Below are 15,014 nucleotides of genomic sequence, written 5' to 3'. Positions count from 1 at the left end.
CAGGACCTAGCAAATTCATTTTACTCGACTATGAGATTAAGTTACTATAATGTGATAGTCTGTTTAGCTTGCCCTGGCGATCAGACACCTTTAACAAACCAGGACAAAGGGGCCATTTTTGTGCCAACCTGAAATCGGCATATGGTATGGTGTTTTCCGACTGCTCTATTACATATTACATTTGCGAAAAACAATCGAATATTTAAGGTGGACCCATCACTAAAATCAACCATTTTTGAGGAATTGAAAGTCGGTGCACCAACTAAACAAATTCAAGCTAAGCACACTGCTGAGATTTTTCGCCCTAAATTAAAAAAAAAAAAAAAAATTCATTTTCCCCTCAATAGCGTCAAATAAAACCATTTGGAAATACTTAATAAACCCACACTGTATATTACCATGATGCATTCATTTGAATAGTTCTTATTTTGCATGAGAAAAGGAAATGATATTTCCCTGAACGATAAACAACGTCCAACAAAATTTTGGGCTGTCGTTTCTGTTTACAGAGTAGTCAACATCATCACTATGGTGTTTACTGTTTATGACGAAACATCATACAACATAGACGTTGAATCACGACGTTATAATTTGACGTAACAATCCACAGACAACAATGATATCTTATCCATGTGTTTATTCAAGCTGCCGGTGTAACGAAACTGAGTGTCCGTGGAACACAATGTCGCACCTCTATTTAGTTATAAAATATAGGGCTCGTCCGGGATTTGAACCCGGGACCTCTCGCACCCAAAGCGAGAATCATACCCCTAGACCAACGAGCCGCTCATATCCAATGAATCTTGCTTCAGAATTGTAAAATAATGACGATCATTAATTTAATATAGGCACGGGGACAGTCACGCAAGTGAATAATTAATAGTTCCTTGTCACATATTAACAATCAAGATACAGACAAGGTGCATTTAAGGCGAATTTACAGTCTAGTTTAAATGTCTTTTAAAATTATTACTAACTAGTTTTAGCAGGACCTAGCAAATTCATTTGACTTGACTAGGAGATTTAGTAACTGTGATAGTCTGTTTAGCTTGCTCTGGCGATCAGACACCTTTAACAAACCGGGACAAAGGGGCCATTTTTGTGCCAACCTGAAATCGGCATATGGTATGGTGTTTTCCGACTGCTCTATTACATATTACATTTGCGAAAAACAATCGAATATTTAAGGTGGACCCATCACTAAAATCAACCATTTTTGAGGAATTGAAAGTCGGTGCACCAACTAAACAAATTCAAGCTAAGCACACTGCTGAGATTTTTCGCCCTAAATTTTTAAAAAAAAAAAAAAAAAAAATTCATTTTCCCCTCAATAGCGTCAAATAAAACCATTTGGAAATACTTAATAAACCCACACTGTATATTACCATGATGCATTCATTTGAATAGTTCTTATTTTGTATGAGAAAAGGAAATGATATTTCCCTGAACGATAAACAACGTCCAACAAAATTTTGGGCTGTCGTTTCTGTTTACAGAGTAGTCAACATCATCACTATGGTGTTTACTGTTTATGACGAAACATCATACAACATAGACGTTGAATCACGACGTTATAATTTGACGTAACAATCCACAGACAACAATGATATCTTATCCATGTGTTTATTCAAGCTGCCGGTGTAACGAAACTGAGTGTCCGTGGAACACAATGTCGCACCTCTATTAGTTATAAAATATAGGGCTCGTCCGGGATTTGAACCCGGGACCTCTCGCACCCAAAGCGAGAATCATACCCCTAGACCAACGAGCCGCTCATGTCCAATGGACCTTGCTTCAGATTTCTAAAATAATGACGATCATTAATTTAATACATGCACGGGGACAGTCACGCACGTGAATAATTAACAGTTCCCTGTCACATATGAACAATCAAGATACAGACAAGGCGCATTTAAGCCGAATTTACAGTCTAGTTTAAACGTCTTTTAAATTTATTACCAACCAGTTTTAGCAGGACCTAGCAAATTCATTTGACTTGACTAGGAGATTTAGTAACTGTGATAGTCTATTTAAGGTGGACCCATCACTAAAATCAACCATTTTTGAGGAATTGAAAGTCGGTGCACCAACTAAACAAATTCAAGCTAAGCACACTGCTGAGACCTTACGCCCTAAATTTAAAAAACAAAATCATTTTTCCCTCAATAGCGTCAAATAAAACCATTTGGAAATACTTAATAAACCCAAACTGTATATTACCATGATGCATTCATTTGAATAGTTCTTATTTTGCATGAGAAAAGGAAATGATATTTCCCTGAACTATAAACAACGTCCAACAAATTGTAAGATAACAGATGTACAATGCACATAGTTTTGGTCAAATGTCCGTTGTTAGCATGTTTGGAATAATACTTATATTCTTCTTTATTCAGTTTTTTGCGATCGGCCCATGAAATAAATCCACACCATAGTCTAATACAACTGAAGCATAAAAGAAACGTCTTACCTTTTAACGCAGAAAGGTTTAGCTCTCCCTAACTAATTGTGATGAATAAAATTGGAAAATGCTATTTACATATTTCTCTGTCGTTTCTGTTTACAGTGTTGTCAACATCATCTCTATGATGTTTACTGTTTATGACGAAACAACATACGACATAGACGTTGCATCACGACGTTATAACATGACCTAACAATCCACAGAAAACAATGATATCTTATCCATGTGTTTATTCAAGCTGCCGGTGTAACTAAACTGAGAGTCCGTGGAACAGAATGTCTGCCCTCTATTTAGTTATGAAATATAGTGTTACTCCTTCGTGGCCGAGTGCTTTACGAAGGTACAAAGAACACAATACTCACTGGTGTAAGTCAATAATTCAAGAGTCAAAGAAGACCAAAGAGGCCGATTTAATTCAAGTCAGACCTTATACACATGTTCAGCTAGTGCACGTATACCAGTCAGAACCATTTATACAATGAACAGTTTTACATTTAAGTTACCAATCACAGGAGAGATTCAAACTTGCACACCAGACTATACTTTACTAATAGAGACATCTACCAGGTAGCAATATTAAACAATCTCAACTAACACAATGCATCGTCACAATAAGGCTAGTCCGGGATTTAAACTCGGTGTGGCGTGTACCGCTCGGAGTGTAAACCATCCGTTCTGCTCATGCGCACAAAGCACAGGCAAATCTGAGAGACTTCCGGCGTGTACAGTCCGTCTCTATCAAGTCATGAATACATTCTTAGCCTTTAATAAACATGCACTGTTGAGAACATACTGCAAATTCAAACATAATCTTTAGAAGTATTCATATCTTATAGATGTCCACCTCCACTGCGATCTCCCTCAGGTGGCCATATCAACACAGCCTGTCTACGGTAGGTTCATCCATACGTCGAACTGTAATTTGACGCTGATTCTCTATCAAAATTATCAATTAACACATGAATTTTACCTAGAAATATCCCCATCAAAGTAAATGTATAACAATGTAGGAAATGAACAAGCCGAATATAACAGCCCAGCGGGCCAATTATGTTGTTTAAACGTTGAAGCAACGTTGTCCATAACGTTGAGAAGACATTGGATAAACGTTGGATTTGAAAGTTGTGTCAACCTCAGATAACAACGTTGTATCAACGTCAGAAAACAATGTTATATCAACCCCACCCAGCGGGAAATTATGTTGTTTGGATTAACATTGGATTTGAAAATTAGATCAACGTCAGATAATATGTATCAACCCCAGTTGTTGGACAACATTCTTGCATAAAAAGACATTAAAATGACCCGAAATGTTTTATTTTTGGTACAAAACACAGGTACACAATTATAACGTACACTGTAAAAACATCCAAGTGCCTGCTTTGTCTGATTTTTTCAACGCATTTAGCTCCTAAGCATGTTTTGCACCTAAGCATGGTACACCCTTTTAGCCTGGATGTGTTTAGCAGTAGGACATGTTTGATGGCTAAATATATGTAGGGTATAAATGTATGGCCTTTAAGTTAAATTTTCCAAGGCTTAGATTAATATATATAGTTGTTTTCTTATATATATTACCATGAACTGTCAACTTTATTACCATCACTCCATCACATTTACAGCAACTTATTCATCCTAGTGTTAGCTTACCTTGCAAGGAATTCAGTTTGTTGAATAACAAGATAAGAAAATTCACTAGTTCACTAAAGACACAAAACAACTGTCACTTTTACTTTAAAACCCTTTTGTTATTATTTTGATAAATTTAGTTACAGTATTGATGAACAAAGTATCACGTTTTCAATAATTAATATTTTAAATTACAATCCATAACTGCAAGGTTGTGTTAATGACCAAAATACAACGTTGAGTCAACGTCACATTATGACGGTGTTTTGACGTGGCTGGATCAATGTTGATTTTACGTGGAATTTAGGTAGACCAACGGCAATTCAACGTATCAACCTGTTTTCAACGTTGATCCAACGCGACTTTGCCTGCTGGGAGTAGGCCTTCAGGTGTATAACAACAGATCATTCACGTAACGGCTCATACACGTGTCTGCTGCGTGTACAATCGATCAGGACGGATGGTTTACGCAGAACGGACCGTACACGTGACACCGGGATCTCTCGCACCAAAGGCGAGAACCATACCCCTAGACCAATGAGCCGCTTATATCCAGTCAACTTTGCTTCATAATTGTAGAATAAGTGATGAAAGTTAATTTTATACAGACATGGGGACAGTCATGCACGTGAACAATTAATGAACCCAAACTGTATATTAACATGGTGTATTCATTTTAACAATTCTTATTTTGCCTGAGAAAAGGAAATGATATTTCCCTGGGCCATAAACAACATCTAACATATTATAAGATAGCAGATGCACAATGCAAATACCTGTATGTGTAGTTTTGGCCAAATGTCCATTGTTAGCATGTTTGGAATGATATTTGTATTCTTCGTTATTCAGTTGTATGCGACCAGCCCATGGAATATATCCACACCATAGTTTACTACAACAGTTAGAGCAAAAAGAAATGTCTTACCTTTAAACGCAAACCTTTAAACCTTGGCTGTCTTCAATTAGTTGTGATAAGTGAAGTTGGAAATTACTATTTACATATTTTTCCTCTGTCGTTTCTGTTTACACTGTAGTCAACTTCATCACTATGATGTTTATTACTGTTTGTGACGAAACAACATACCTCATACCGGTAGACATTGCATCACGGTGTAACCAAGGAGTTATAACAGAAGGAGATTACACGCGTGGGGGCGGAGCCCGTTTTACGGTCTCTCATTGGTCGGAATGAATAGAACCCAGAGAACAATGGGTGCCTATCTCTGTTACGCTCTCGTTAAATCTCGTTTGTCAGAATAGGTGCCTTCGTCTATCGTTTCGAGAGGACACAAACAGAAATTGTTAAAACTCCTTGGTGTAACGAAACTGAGTGTGCGCGTAATAAAAAGTCCGCCCTCCACATTGTTGTAAAATGTAGGGCTCGTCCGGGATTTGAACCCGGGACCTCTCGCACCCAAAGCGAGAATCATACCCCTAGACCAACGAGCCGCTCATAATCAAGCATCTTTGCTTCAGAATTGTGAAATAAATGATGAACATAAATTTTACACAGTCACGCACGTGAACAATTAACAGTTCCTTGTATCATGTGAGCAATCAAGTTACAGATAAGGTGTATTTAAGGCGAATTTACAGTCTTCTTTAAAGATGCATACAAAGTCAATTTTTTGTCACAAAAAGCGACCAAATGCCAGCATATAGTTTCAAGTAGTATAACTAAGAGAATTACCAAAAGGCATTGTTTAATTTTACCCGAAAATGACGTTTGAACGAATTTTTCTGCTAGCATTCTATGCTGTGTGTCAATGGGGCAGAAAAGTAGGTCACGAAAGTAGGTTAAATTTCCAACCAATTATTTAAAGAAAGGAGCAGTCTAAAGCTCTTTTATGGCTGTTCGAGTGATCTATTCAGTTTATCCCTTGGCATGTCGAATTTATTTGAGTCGTATAAAAACTAGTAGAAGTGGTTTACATGTGTTATTGGGAATCCACGCTCCACCGATGCTCGGTTCGTATGTACCTTTTAATGTCTCTTAAATTTATTTCAAAATAGGTTTCGCAGGACATAGCAAATTCATTTTACTTGACCATGAGATTCAATAACTCACAAGTGATAGTCTGTTTAGTTGCCCTAGAGATCAGACTTCTCTAACAACCCAAGACAAAGGAGTCAATTTTTGTGCCAACTTAAAAACAGAATGTGGTATGGTGTTCTCCGAGTGCTTTACTACAATTTTCAGTTACAAGAAAGTGGACCCTTCTGTAAAATCAATCCTTTGTGAAAAATTGAAAGTTGGTGCAGTATTCTGTCAAACAATTCAAACTAACCACACTGCTGAGACTTGACGCCCTTAATTTTTTTAATATTCTATTTTCCCTTCAATAACGTCGGATAAAACCATTGCAAAACACTTAATAAACCCATACTGTATATTACCATGATATATTTATTTGATTAGTTTATATTGTGCCTGAGAAAAGAAAAATGATATTTCCCTGAGCGATAAACAACGTCCGACACATTGTAAGATAACAGATGTACAGTACAATGCAAACAGTTTTGGTCAAATGTTCGTTGTTAGCATGTATTTGTATTCTTCGTTATTCAGTTGTTTGCTATCAGCCCATCAAATGAATCCACACCATAGTTTACTACAACAGTTAAAGCTTTTATGTCCAAGGTTAAAGCAAAAAGAAATGTCTTTCAACGCAGAAAAAGTTTAGCTCTCTTAAATTAGTTGTGATAAGTGAAATTGGAAATTGCTATTTACATATTTCTCAGGCTCTGTCGTTTCTGTTTACACTGCACAGTCAACAGAATCACTAAGATGTTTACTGTTTGTGATAAAAAAACATACGACATAGACGTTGCATCACGGCGTTATAACTTGACGTAACAATCGAAAGAGAAACGATATCTTATCCATGTCTTTAATCAAGCTGTCGTTGTCACAAAACTGAGCGTGCGCATAATACAAAGTCCGCCCTCCACATGGTTGTAAAATGTAGGGCTCGTCCGGGATTTGAACCCGGGACCTCTCGCACCCAAAGCGAGAATCATACTCCTAGACCAACGAGCATCTTTTATTCGACCGTCTTTGCTTCAAAATTGTAGAATAAATGATGAACATTAATTTTATACAGGCATGAGGACAGTCACGCACGTCAATAATTAACAGTTCCTTGTCACATATTAACAATCAAATTACAGATAAGGTGCATTTAAGGCGAATTTACAGTCTAGTTTAAATGCCTTGAGCTGGAGATCAAACTTTTTTAACAATCCAAGCCAAAGGAATCAATTTTTGCCAACTTAAAAACGGAATGTGGTATTTGTTCTCCGACTGCTTTATTGCATATTAAATTTGCGAAACACGATTGAATATTTAGGGTGGACTCTTCAGTAAAAACAATCACTTTTTAGGAATTGAAAGTCGGTGCAGTATTCTATCAACCAACTGAAGCTAACTGCTGAGACTTTTTTTTGTCGTATTTCTGTTTAGGCTGTAGTCAACAAATCACTGGAATGACGTTTAATGCTTGTGACGAAAGAATGTACAACATAGACGTTGCATCATGACGTTATTATGTGACGTAACAATCAGCAGCAAAGAATGGTTTTCTTATCCTTGTTCTTTATCATCCCTTTTGTATTTATTATTTTAACATCAGAACAGATCGGCCATTTCTATTTTCTGCATACTGAGGAACCCATAGAAGGGTTATCATTGATATGTCCCCCCTCTGAGTTTTGAACCAGGTTGGTGTTAGTCCTCTTTCAGCAGATGAATTGTATGTACTACAGGTAGCCCATTCGAAGCAGCAAAAACTGAGAAGAGGTTCCTGCAAGTGTTTCTGATAATTGGTGTAAAACATAGGGCTCGTCCGGGATTTGAACCCGGGACCTCTCGCACCCAAAGCGAGAATCATACCCCTAGACCAACGAGCCGCCGACATCCACATTGTTTCTGCTTACAAACATTCCACTGCAATATTTTGCAATGAATAGTAGACCCTAACACCGTTGACAGTCACGCAAGTGAACAATTATGAGCGGCCTGGCGCGTGCCACACTTCCAACTTATTCTAAACTATTATCTCACTCTATTTGGAAAGGATGCACGTTACCTGTATATGGTGTGTCCTTAAACTTTACTTATACCACACACTGCAGTCATGTCATGTGGAGATGATCCTGAACTTCAAAATGCCAAGTCTGATGGTTTGGTCATAAACTTATATATTTGTACTATTACATAACAACCAGGCAACAAATCGTCGTATAAAATGGGCATGTGAGTACTAGAACATTATCCTACCTAGCGTGACCATTAAAATACCTGAGCACTAATTTAAGTTTAATATGCGGCGCCTATCTCAAACGTGACAGCGCTAGCCATGAATTAGACAGAGACATATCTGTGAATATGAAAAATGCATCTGAGACCTTGGTATATAAGGTGCTTATTGAGAAACAAGGAGACGAGATTTGCGCTAGATCATTTCGGATTCAAGAGGGAAGCGATATAGTAAGTGCTGAACATGACAACTATAAAGATAATTCTGTATACTGTTTAAGAGGCCCCTGATGTTGGAGGGTAGGTGCACGTTATTTCTCTCAAATAGCAAAATGGGACGTTTTCACTACATGTCGATGAAAAGGTAAATAGTTCGTTAAATTTGCTTGACGTATTCTTAAGAAAATGTTTTATGTGGAAGAAAAACAATTCGATATATTCAGTATTCAACAATCTGAAGAGAAATTTTGATATCAAATACCGGCGAGACGCAATTTTCCTGTGATGTCCTAGACAGTTATCCTCAGATTAAAGCAATGTTTCACAAACGCTGGCAACATTGATATCCGGATGTTAAAAAGGCTGTTTACCCAAGGATAATTATCCATAGGATAACAAATTTTGCGGCGGATAGTACAATTATTCTCGTTCTCGATCTCGGGGCCTACATGGCCATACAGGTTTTCGCATTCCCGACCCGAGAAATCTGGTTTTTCAGCGCGGAGTGTAGATGGCAGCAGCTCATAAAATGGCGGTCGGCGGCGCAGCGCGAATAATAATAATAATATATTTATTTAAAGTCTAAAATCCATAAAATATGTTCTGTAGACTTTACAAACTAAAAACTTAAAACACAGTAAGATGAATTGAATTAATAAAATTATGACTTAATAGTCTGAGTTAAGATAATGATGTCCAGTTAATATTTCCGAGTTATAAAATGTTCTTTAATAAAATTTGTGAAAAAGGTATGTTTTTAAAGCTTTTTTAAAATCCTTCACTGAGCTAATGCTTCTCAAGTCTAGAGGTAATTTATTCCACTCATGTGGTGCTGCGTACTGGAATGATTTTTCGCCAAAAGATTTTAGTCTTGCATTCTGTGGTTTTAGTAATAATAATACAGCATCAAATGCTTGAACTGGCAATTGAGTACGATGATGCCGAGTTATTTGATGCTGTAATGCATCTAAGTTAATTGGCAATCTCAGACTGCCTTCTTTTGACCTTAACTGGAGTCCCCAACTGTTCAGGAATATCTTGGGATTTGAACTGTCACCTCTGACTAATTACAACAAGACGAATAAACATGAATTTGATACTTGATGACTGGTTTATTTTAATCAAATAGTGTAAACAGAACAGTGTATAAATAAAACAGTGTACAAAAAAAAAAAAATCATAGAAAAAATAATTTTTTGTCCAACTTGACTGAAATCAACCTCCACCCATGTGCAGAACATCTAAAAGCCATGTCTACTCAGACAATCCAAGGAAACTTCAGTTGGAAAAATCAGTATGAAGAGTTAATTTTAACAAGACAGGACCACTGTTGAAAATGTGGATAGTAGTGGTTAGAATATTGGTTTCACAGTTTTTTCAGATTAACCCCTCACCTGCCACACTGACCACAAAGGTGAGGGGTAATCTGAACAAACTCCGTGAAATATTCTATTCTGACCAATACCCTCCACATCCTGAAAAAAAAAATTCCAATTCTGGGCTGCTACTTTTCCACATGTGAGCCCATCTATATAAAAATTCACTCTTAACATCGTGTCACATTCTCGGTCAGCGCTCCGACATCCAGCGCCTGGTTCTCGGAAGCCGACAACGAGAACGCGAAAATAAGCGCAAAAAGTGATGACGTTTTACGCAATTTCTTCAAATTATCGGCGCGCTGGTTCTCGGGCCGGGATAGCGAAACCTCCCTAATATTTTCGTACAAAATGTGCATATTCATTGTCCATATCAGATATTTCTTTTTATAGTCCCTTTGATCCTTTAATTATTGCAGAAATTTTATATAAATAGTAGAACCAATTTGGTCATTTTATAGGAACAGCTTTGGAACTTGACATGGACACTACTTTCGAAGCAACTGCAACAAAGTATATTGAGGAACATGGCGACAGAGACTTGCGACAGATCATTACTGACAAGATACCAGAAGGAGGCGATATGGTAAGGGCTAAATTAGACAACTTAATAAATTAACAATTTATTTAACCATCATATTTTCAAAGGGTTTGTTGAGTTTTTTTTTCTGAAAATGAAACATTTCGTTATAGTTATCCATCGCAGTTTTACATACATGACTGTTCTATATTTGTGACTGAATGCTTAGCTGCCAATTCCAATAAACTGCATAATTAAACAATTTCATGTATTTGTATATGTATTTTACAATTTCCCTAATATATCCTTACCCCATTTTCCAAAACGTTCAATCGATGTCTTTAACACAGTCAGCACAGTTGTAAAAAAAATTTCCAATCACGTACAGATGTAGAACCTAACAACTCACACATGTATTGCAGCACATTAGATTGTATATGTAAAAGTTATAAGGCGGTATTGTGTGATGATTTTACGTGTAGATAGCCATCTCTCAAATCTAAAGTAGACCTATTCAGTCTATTCAGTGATAATCAGCCAGATAACCAGTAAACGAATATTTTAGCTTATCAAAGGTATACTAGATCTTTTTTAGAGATTAAAGGTTCAATTTGTCTCTCTTGTACTCTGTTGATTATGTATCTCTTTATGTGTTTGTACAATTAATGCCATATTAATTCCTCATCTAAAATGCCCCTTTAATACGTTTTTCATGTCACAGCGTCCTTTTTATATTGCCAACTTGGATGACATAGTTAACAAGCACAAGCGCTGGGAGAAACTGATGCCACGTGTCAAACCCTTCTATGCCGTGAAATGTAACAACACTGAGCCAGTCGTGAAGACCATTGCGGCACTTGGGGCGGGGTTTGACTGCGCCAGCAGTTCTGAATTCCAACAGGTTCTGAAGTATGGAGTGCAGACAGACAGGATCATATATGCTCATACTTGCAAGGATCCCGAAGAGCTTAAACGTGCCTCAGAACTTGGAGTAGACCTCATGACATTTGACAACGAAGATGAAATAGTGAAAATAAAGCGTCTTTTCCCGGATGCCAAGCTCGTACTAAGGATTGTTCCACAAGTCCGAAAGGCTGTATACGATATGAGAAAGAAATTTGGATGTAATGTGGAAGATTGCCAGGGACTTTTATTGAAGGCGAAAGAACTGGAATTAAATGTCATTGGTATCAGGTGATTGTAATAACATTTGCGTTTATAGTTGTTTTATGAAGCTAGAGGTCAGTGATGATTTTTTAATATTTTATAAACAGACAGTAGTAAAGAGCATCCACAGACAAGACTGAAAACATGTTTTATCTTCTGTAAGTAGAGCCCCTGCTTCGCAATACATTTACTAATTGCTTATTTCTAAACAGCAGAATGTTTAATGAAGATTTTATTTTAGTCTTTAATACTGAAGTTCATGTTTTGGTGCATTTCTTATAGTGTTTGTTACAATCACAAGCATATTCAGATTATATCAACATAAGATATCCTTATATGCAAATTTCAGTTTCCACGTTGGTTCTAAGTGCCAAGACGCCTTTGCCTACCAACACACCATACTTTTATGCCGCGACATCTTCGATTTGGCTAAGACCATCGGCTTCAATTTCAACTTACTTGACATCGGTGGTGGCTTCCCAGGTTACGAGACTGGTGAGCACTCATTTTTTTCTGACATTGCCAACACCATAAACGATTCACTGGAAGAATATTTTCCGGAGGATGAAAATGTTAAAGTGATTGCAGAACCTGGGTGTTACTACGTAGAATCTGCTTTCACTCTTGCATTGCGTGTGATAGCCAGAAAGGTGGAGCAACCAGGCAAGTGGCTAAAGATTGAAGATTCAGAAAATGAGGACGACACAAAGAAATCCTTTATGTACTACTTGAATGACGGTCTTCATGGTTCATTCTTCTTTCACATTTTGTTTGAAGATGATGTACCAGACTTTTATGTTGTTGAGGTAAGTACTCCCAAATGTCTTTAAACGAGAAAAGATTCTGTACAATGTAGTTATTGTGCAACAAAATTATCTCTCCGAATTTATATCTCATCACTTCCAAGTTTATTTCTACACAGTGCACAGGTAGAATATAAGATAACCAGTATATTACTCTTTTTCTTTAATGTGAAACTAGATTCCGTTGTATATTTTCATATTTATCCTGCCCTCCTTCCTAACTGAAGTGTTCTGAATTTCCAGAACAAAGATTCCATGCCAGTGTTCAAAAGCAGCTTATGGGGACCAACGTGCAACCCCCATGACTGTATAACGCAGGAGATAAAACTGCCCGAGCTGGACATCGGAGACTGGCTGTACGTGCCCAACATGGGGGCATACACGACTGTCGTCGTGACTTCTTTTAACGGGATGCCGACACCGAAAATCCACTATATTGCTTCAAACGACATCATATGTGAACTTGGGCTTCAGCGTAATGAGTTTACGACTGTTAACTAAACTCCTTCAGACTTTGAGTATTGTGAGGCATAGGCCTATATATCTGAGAAGTCAGGATTTTGATAAATTTGCCCAAGGCACAGAAACGTTTGCCTCGTGTCACTTGTCAAATTTAAAATAGTAGGCGAGGGTAATTTCATAAGTAGGATTTTGTTTAGCATCGCTTGGTATACTATTTTATGTGAGGGGGAGGGGGTAGGAGGGGCGAAGGAGGGCGCGATCCTGTGGACCTTGATCAGTTTGTCATAACTACATGTAAATATATAGGACGAACAAATAACTAACAGAAACAATTAATGTTAGACCGATTGATAATTTAATGCCTTTCAAAGATGTAGCTTGATAGCATAGATTTAGATCCTATGAATAAGGGGCTATTCTAGATATCTTTATTGGTGCTTGTAAATGTAGGCCTACTACACGTATAAATTCAGCTACTAAAGGGAAAGATCATTGTGGTTCACTTGAATAATGGATGTGCAACTCTTGTTTGAACTTTTTTCACTCCACATGGGTTACGAGAGTGTGTGTGCTGTGTGTGTGTGTGATACACCTAGCTTATTTTATATATGTGGATAACATAAGATGAGATGATGTAAATGATTACGATGTATTATGTGATAACAAAAAATTAAATTATTCCATTTGGCGATTAAACATGACGCTGGAAAACTATATAGTAGCCTATGCTTAATGTAAAAAAATAAAGAAGAAAAAGCTTACCTTTAAAACTCTAGTTTGATAGTATATAAGAATCTCTTTTTTGCTGAAGTCTATAGACTTAGATCTAGATCTACATATTTTTCTGAGCTGTTTATCATGTATGTTGTCAACGTATCACAAGGGAATGACGATCCAAACGCTTGTGACGAAATAATACAGGTTAGCGGCATTGCGTCAGAGCGTGATGACGTGACGTAATGATTGCTTGTTCTAGTGCAGCTTATTGCATGTCCTACCTGTTTTGTTACCTTTTTCATATAAGGTTACTTGATATCCCTACATGCAGAGAAAAACCAATTCTGAGCTAGACTTATCAGGTGAACATATAGCCAACGCCGAGTTTGAGCTACTAAACAATTATTTAGGCCTACTTGCTCGATAGAATTCGATATTTGAGAGTAGTTTGATGTAAGCCTTAAGGCGGTCAAAATGCAAGTGTATGTTTTATCGGCAGGAATAGAATGAACAAATAAATTCGATGCTGTCAAGAAACAACTGTAGTTACTATCATGGCTAACAGATGGCGCAAGGATTTTTAAAATTTCGGGTTCTGCGCGAGGGGTGGTGGCCTGGGAAGCCTCTTGAGGGGCCCAAGATTTTTTTGTTCAGAAGGTCCTAGTTAGTGTAACGAAATAAGCAGGACATTTGTAGGGAAAAACGATAGTTATGGCGAGAAAAGTATAGGCCCTATATGTCTCAACTTTTTTCCGTTAAAAGAGTAAAAATGACACCCTGTTCCAGGGGGTTGTTCAATGTGAAGCTAACCTGTTATCCTAGAATAATAAATATTTATTTATTCTATTTTCATTGGTTGTCTTTTGTTTTGTGGGCCAACACATGTCTTAGTGTTACATTACAATAAAAGAAAACGGGATAAAAAGAATTTCTTGCCTTCAACTATCTGTGAAAATTGTTCATATGATACATACGTTACTGATACATACGTGACCAAAAATATGAAGGTGTTGTTTTCTAATTTCATTGATTGTTCTCTGTTGTCATGACTTTGTGAGTGCGTGCGACGTTGTATGTATCATATATTTACGTAACAAAGAAGAATGAGCGACATAAAAACATGCATGCGCACGTAGGCCTATACAACGTCGTACTCACCCAAAGAGTCGTGACAAAGGACAACAAACAATGAAATAAAAAAACAACACCTTCACGTTATTTGGCAACGTATATATCGGAAAAGCGGGCCCTATCTATTATTTAAACAAATTCAACAAACGGTTTCAAGACAAGTAATCTTTACTTGCCCTGCTTTTTTCTTTTTATTGTAGTCCCAAGTCCACGGCTCCAAAATTAAGCTCCAAATGTGCTTGAGATTTTAGAGTCTATGAAAGTTAAG

General features: G+C 37.2%; 1 protein-coding gene and 4 non-coding genes across 6 annotated transcripts; 1 reads left to right on the top strand and 4 right to left on the bottom strand.

Moving 5' to 3' along the window:
• Positions 1–713: 713 nt before the first annotated feature.
• On the bottom strand, positions 714–785 carry Trnap-ugg (transfer RNA proline (anticodon UGG)). The gene has a single exon. It is a non-coding gene; the product is annotated as a tRNA-Pro (tRNA).
• Positions 786–1,699: 914 nt separating this feature from the next.
• Positions 1,700–1,771, bottom strand: Trnap-ugg (transfer RNA proline (anticodon UGG)). The gene has a single exon. It is a non-coding gene; the product is annotated as a tRNA-Pro (tRNA).
• A 3,699-nt stretch (positions 1,772–5,470) lies between these two features.
• Trnap-ugg (transfer RNA proline (anticodon UGG)) lies at positions 5,471–5,542 on the bottom strand. The gene has a single exon. It is a non-coding gene; the product is annotated as a tRNA-Pro (tRNA).
• A 2,388-nt stretch (positions 5,543–7,930) lies between these two features.
• On the bottom strand, positions 7,931–8,002 carry Trnap-ugg (transfer RNA proline (anticodon UGG)). Its single transcript has one exon. It is a non-coding gene; the product is annotated as a tRNA-Pro (tRNA).
• Positions 8,003–8,467: 465 nt separating this feature from the next.
• Positions 8,468–14,461, top strand: LOC106157771 (ornithine decarboxylase 1). 2 transcript variants are annotated; one of them, XM_013533517.2, is made up of 5 exons: positions 8,468–8,582; positions 10,408–10,532; positions 11,188–11,660; positions 11,983–12,439; positions 12,680–14,461. In XM_013533517.2, the coding sequence occupies exons 2-5, from the start codon at positions 10,428–10,430 to the stop codon at positions 12,935–12,937; spliced, it is 1,293 nt and encodes a 430-aa protein (XP_013388971.2). In that variant the 5' UTR covers positions 8,468–8,582; positions 10,408–10,427; the 3' UTR covers positions 12,938–14,461. The 2 variants fall into 2 exon arrangements, with proteins under 2 accessions (XP_013388971.2, XP_086870817.1); XM_087014691.1 differs by having other exon boundaries at positions 8,566–8,715.
• Positions 14,462–15,014: the final 553 nt, after the last annotated feature.

The sequence above is a fragment of the Lingula anatina genome, chromosome 6 (genome assembly GCF_051362555.1).
Source record: "Lingula anatina isolate TDL-2025a chromosome 6, LinAna3.0, whole genome shotgun sequence".
Lineage (NCBI taxonomy): Eukaryota > Metazoa > Brachiopoda > Lingulata > Lingulida > Lingulidae > Lingula > Lingula anatina.
The sequence above is the reverse complement of the archived record's forward strand: the minus strand, read 5'-3'. Positions and strand labels throughout refer to the sequence as shown.

What these genes read in the sequence shown, in the direction of transcription:
- LOC106157771 (XM_013533517.2), top strand. Translation starts at nt 10,428, where the DNA reads ATGGACACTACTTTCGAAGCAACTGCAACAAAGTATATTGAGGAACAT. An exon ending in TACCAGAAGGAGGCGATATG is followed by an intron (nt 10,533 to 11,187) that starts GTAAGGGCTAAA and finishes TTCATGTCACAG; the next exon opens with CGTCCTTTTTATATTGCCAA. An exon ending in CAGACTTTTATGTTGTTGAG is followed by an intron (nt 12,440 to 12,679) that starts GTAAGTACTCCC and finishes CTGAATTTCCAG; the next exon opens with AACAAAGATTCCATGCCAGT.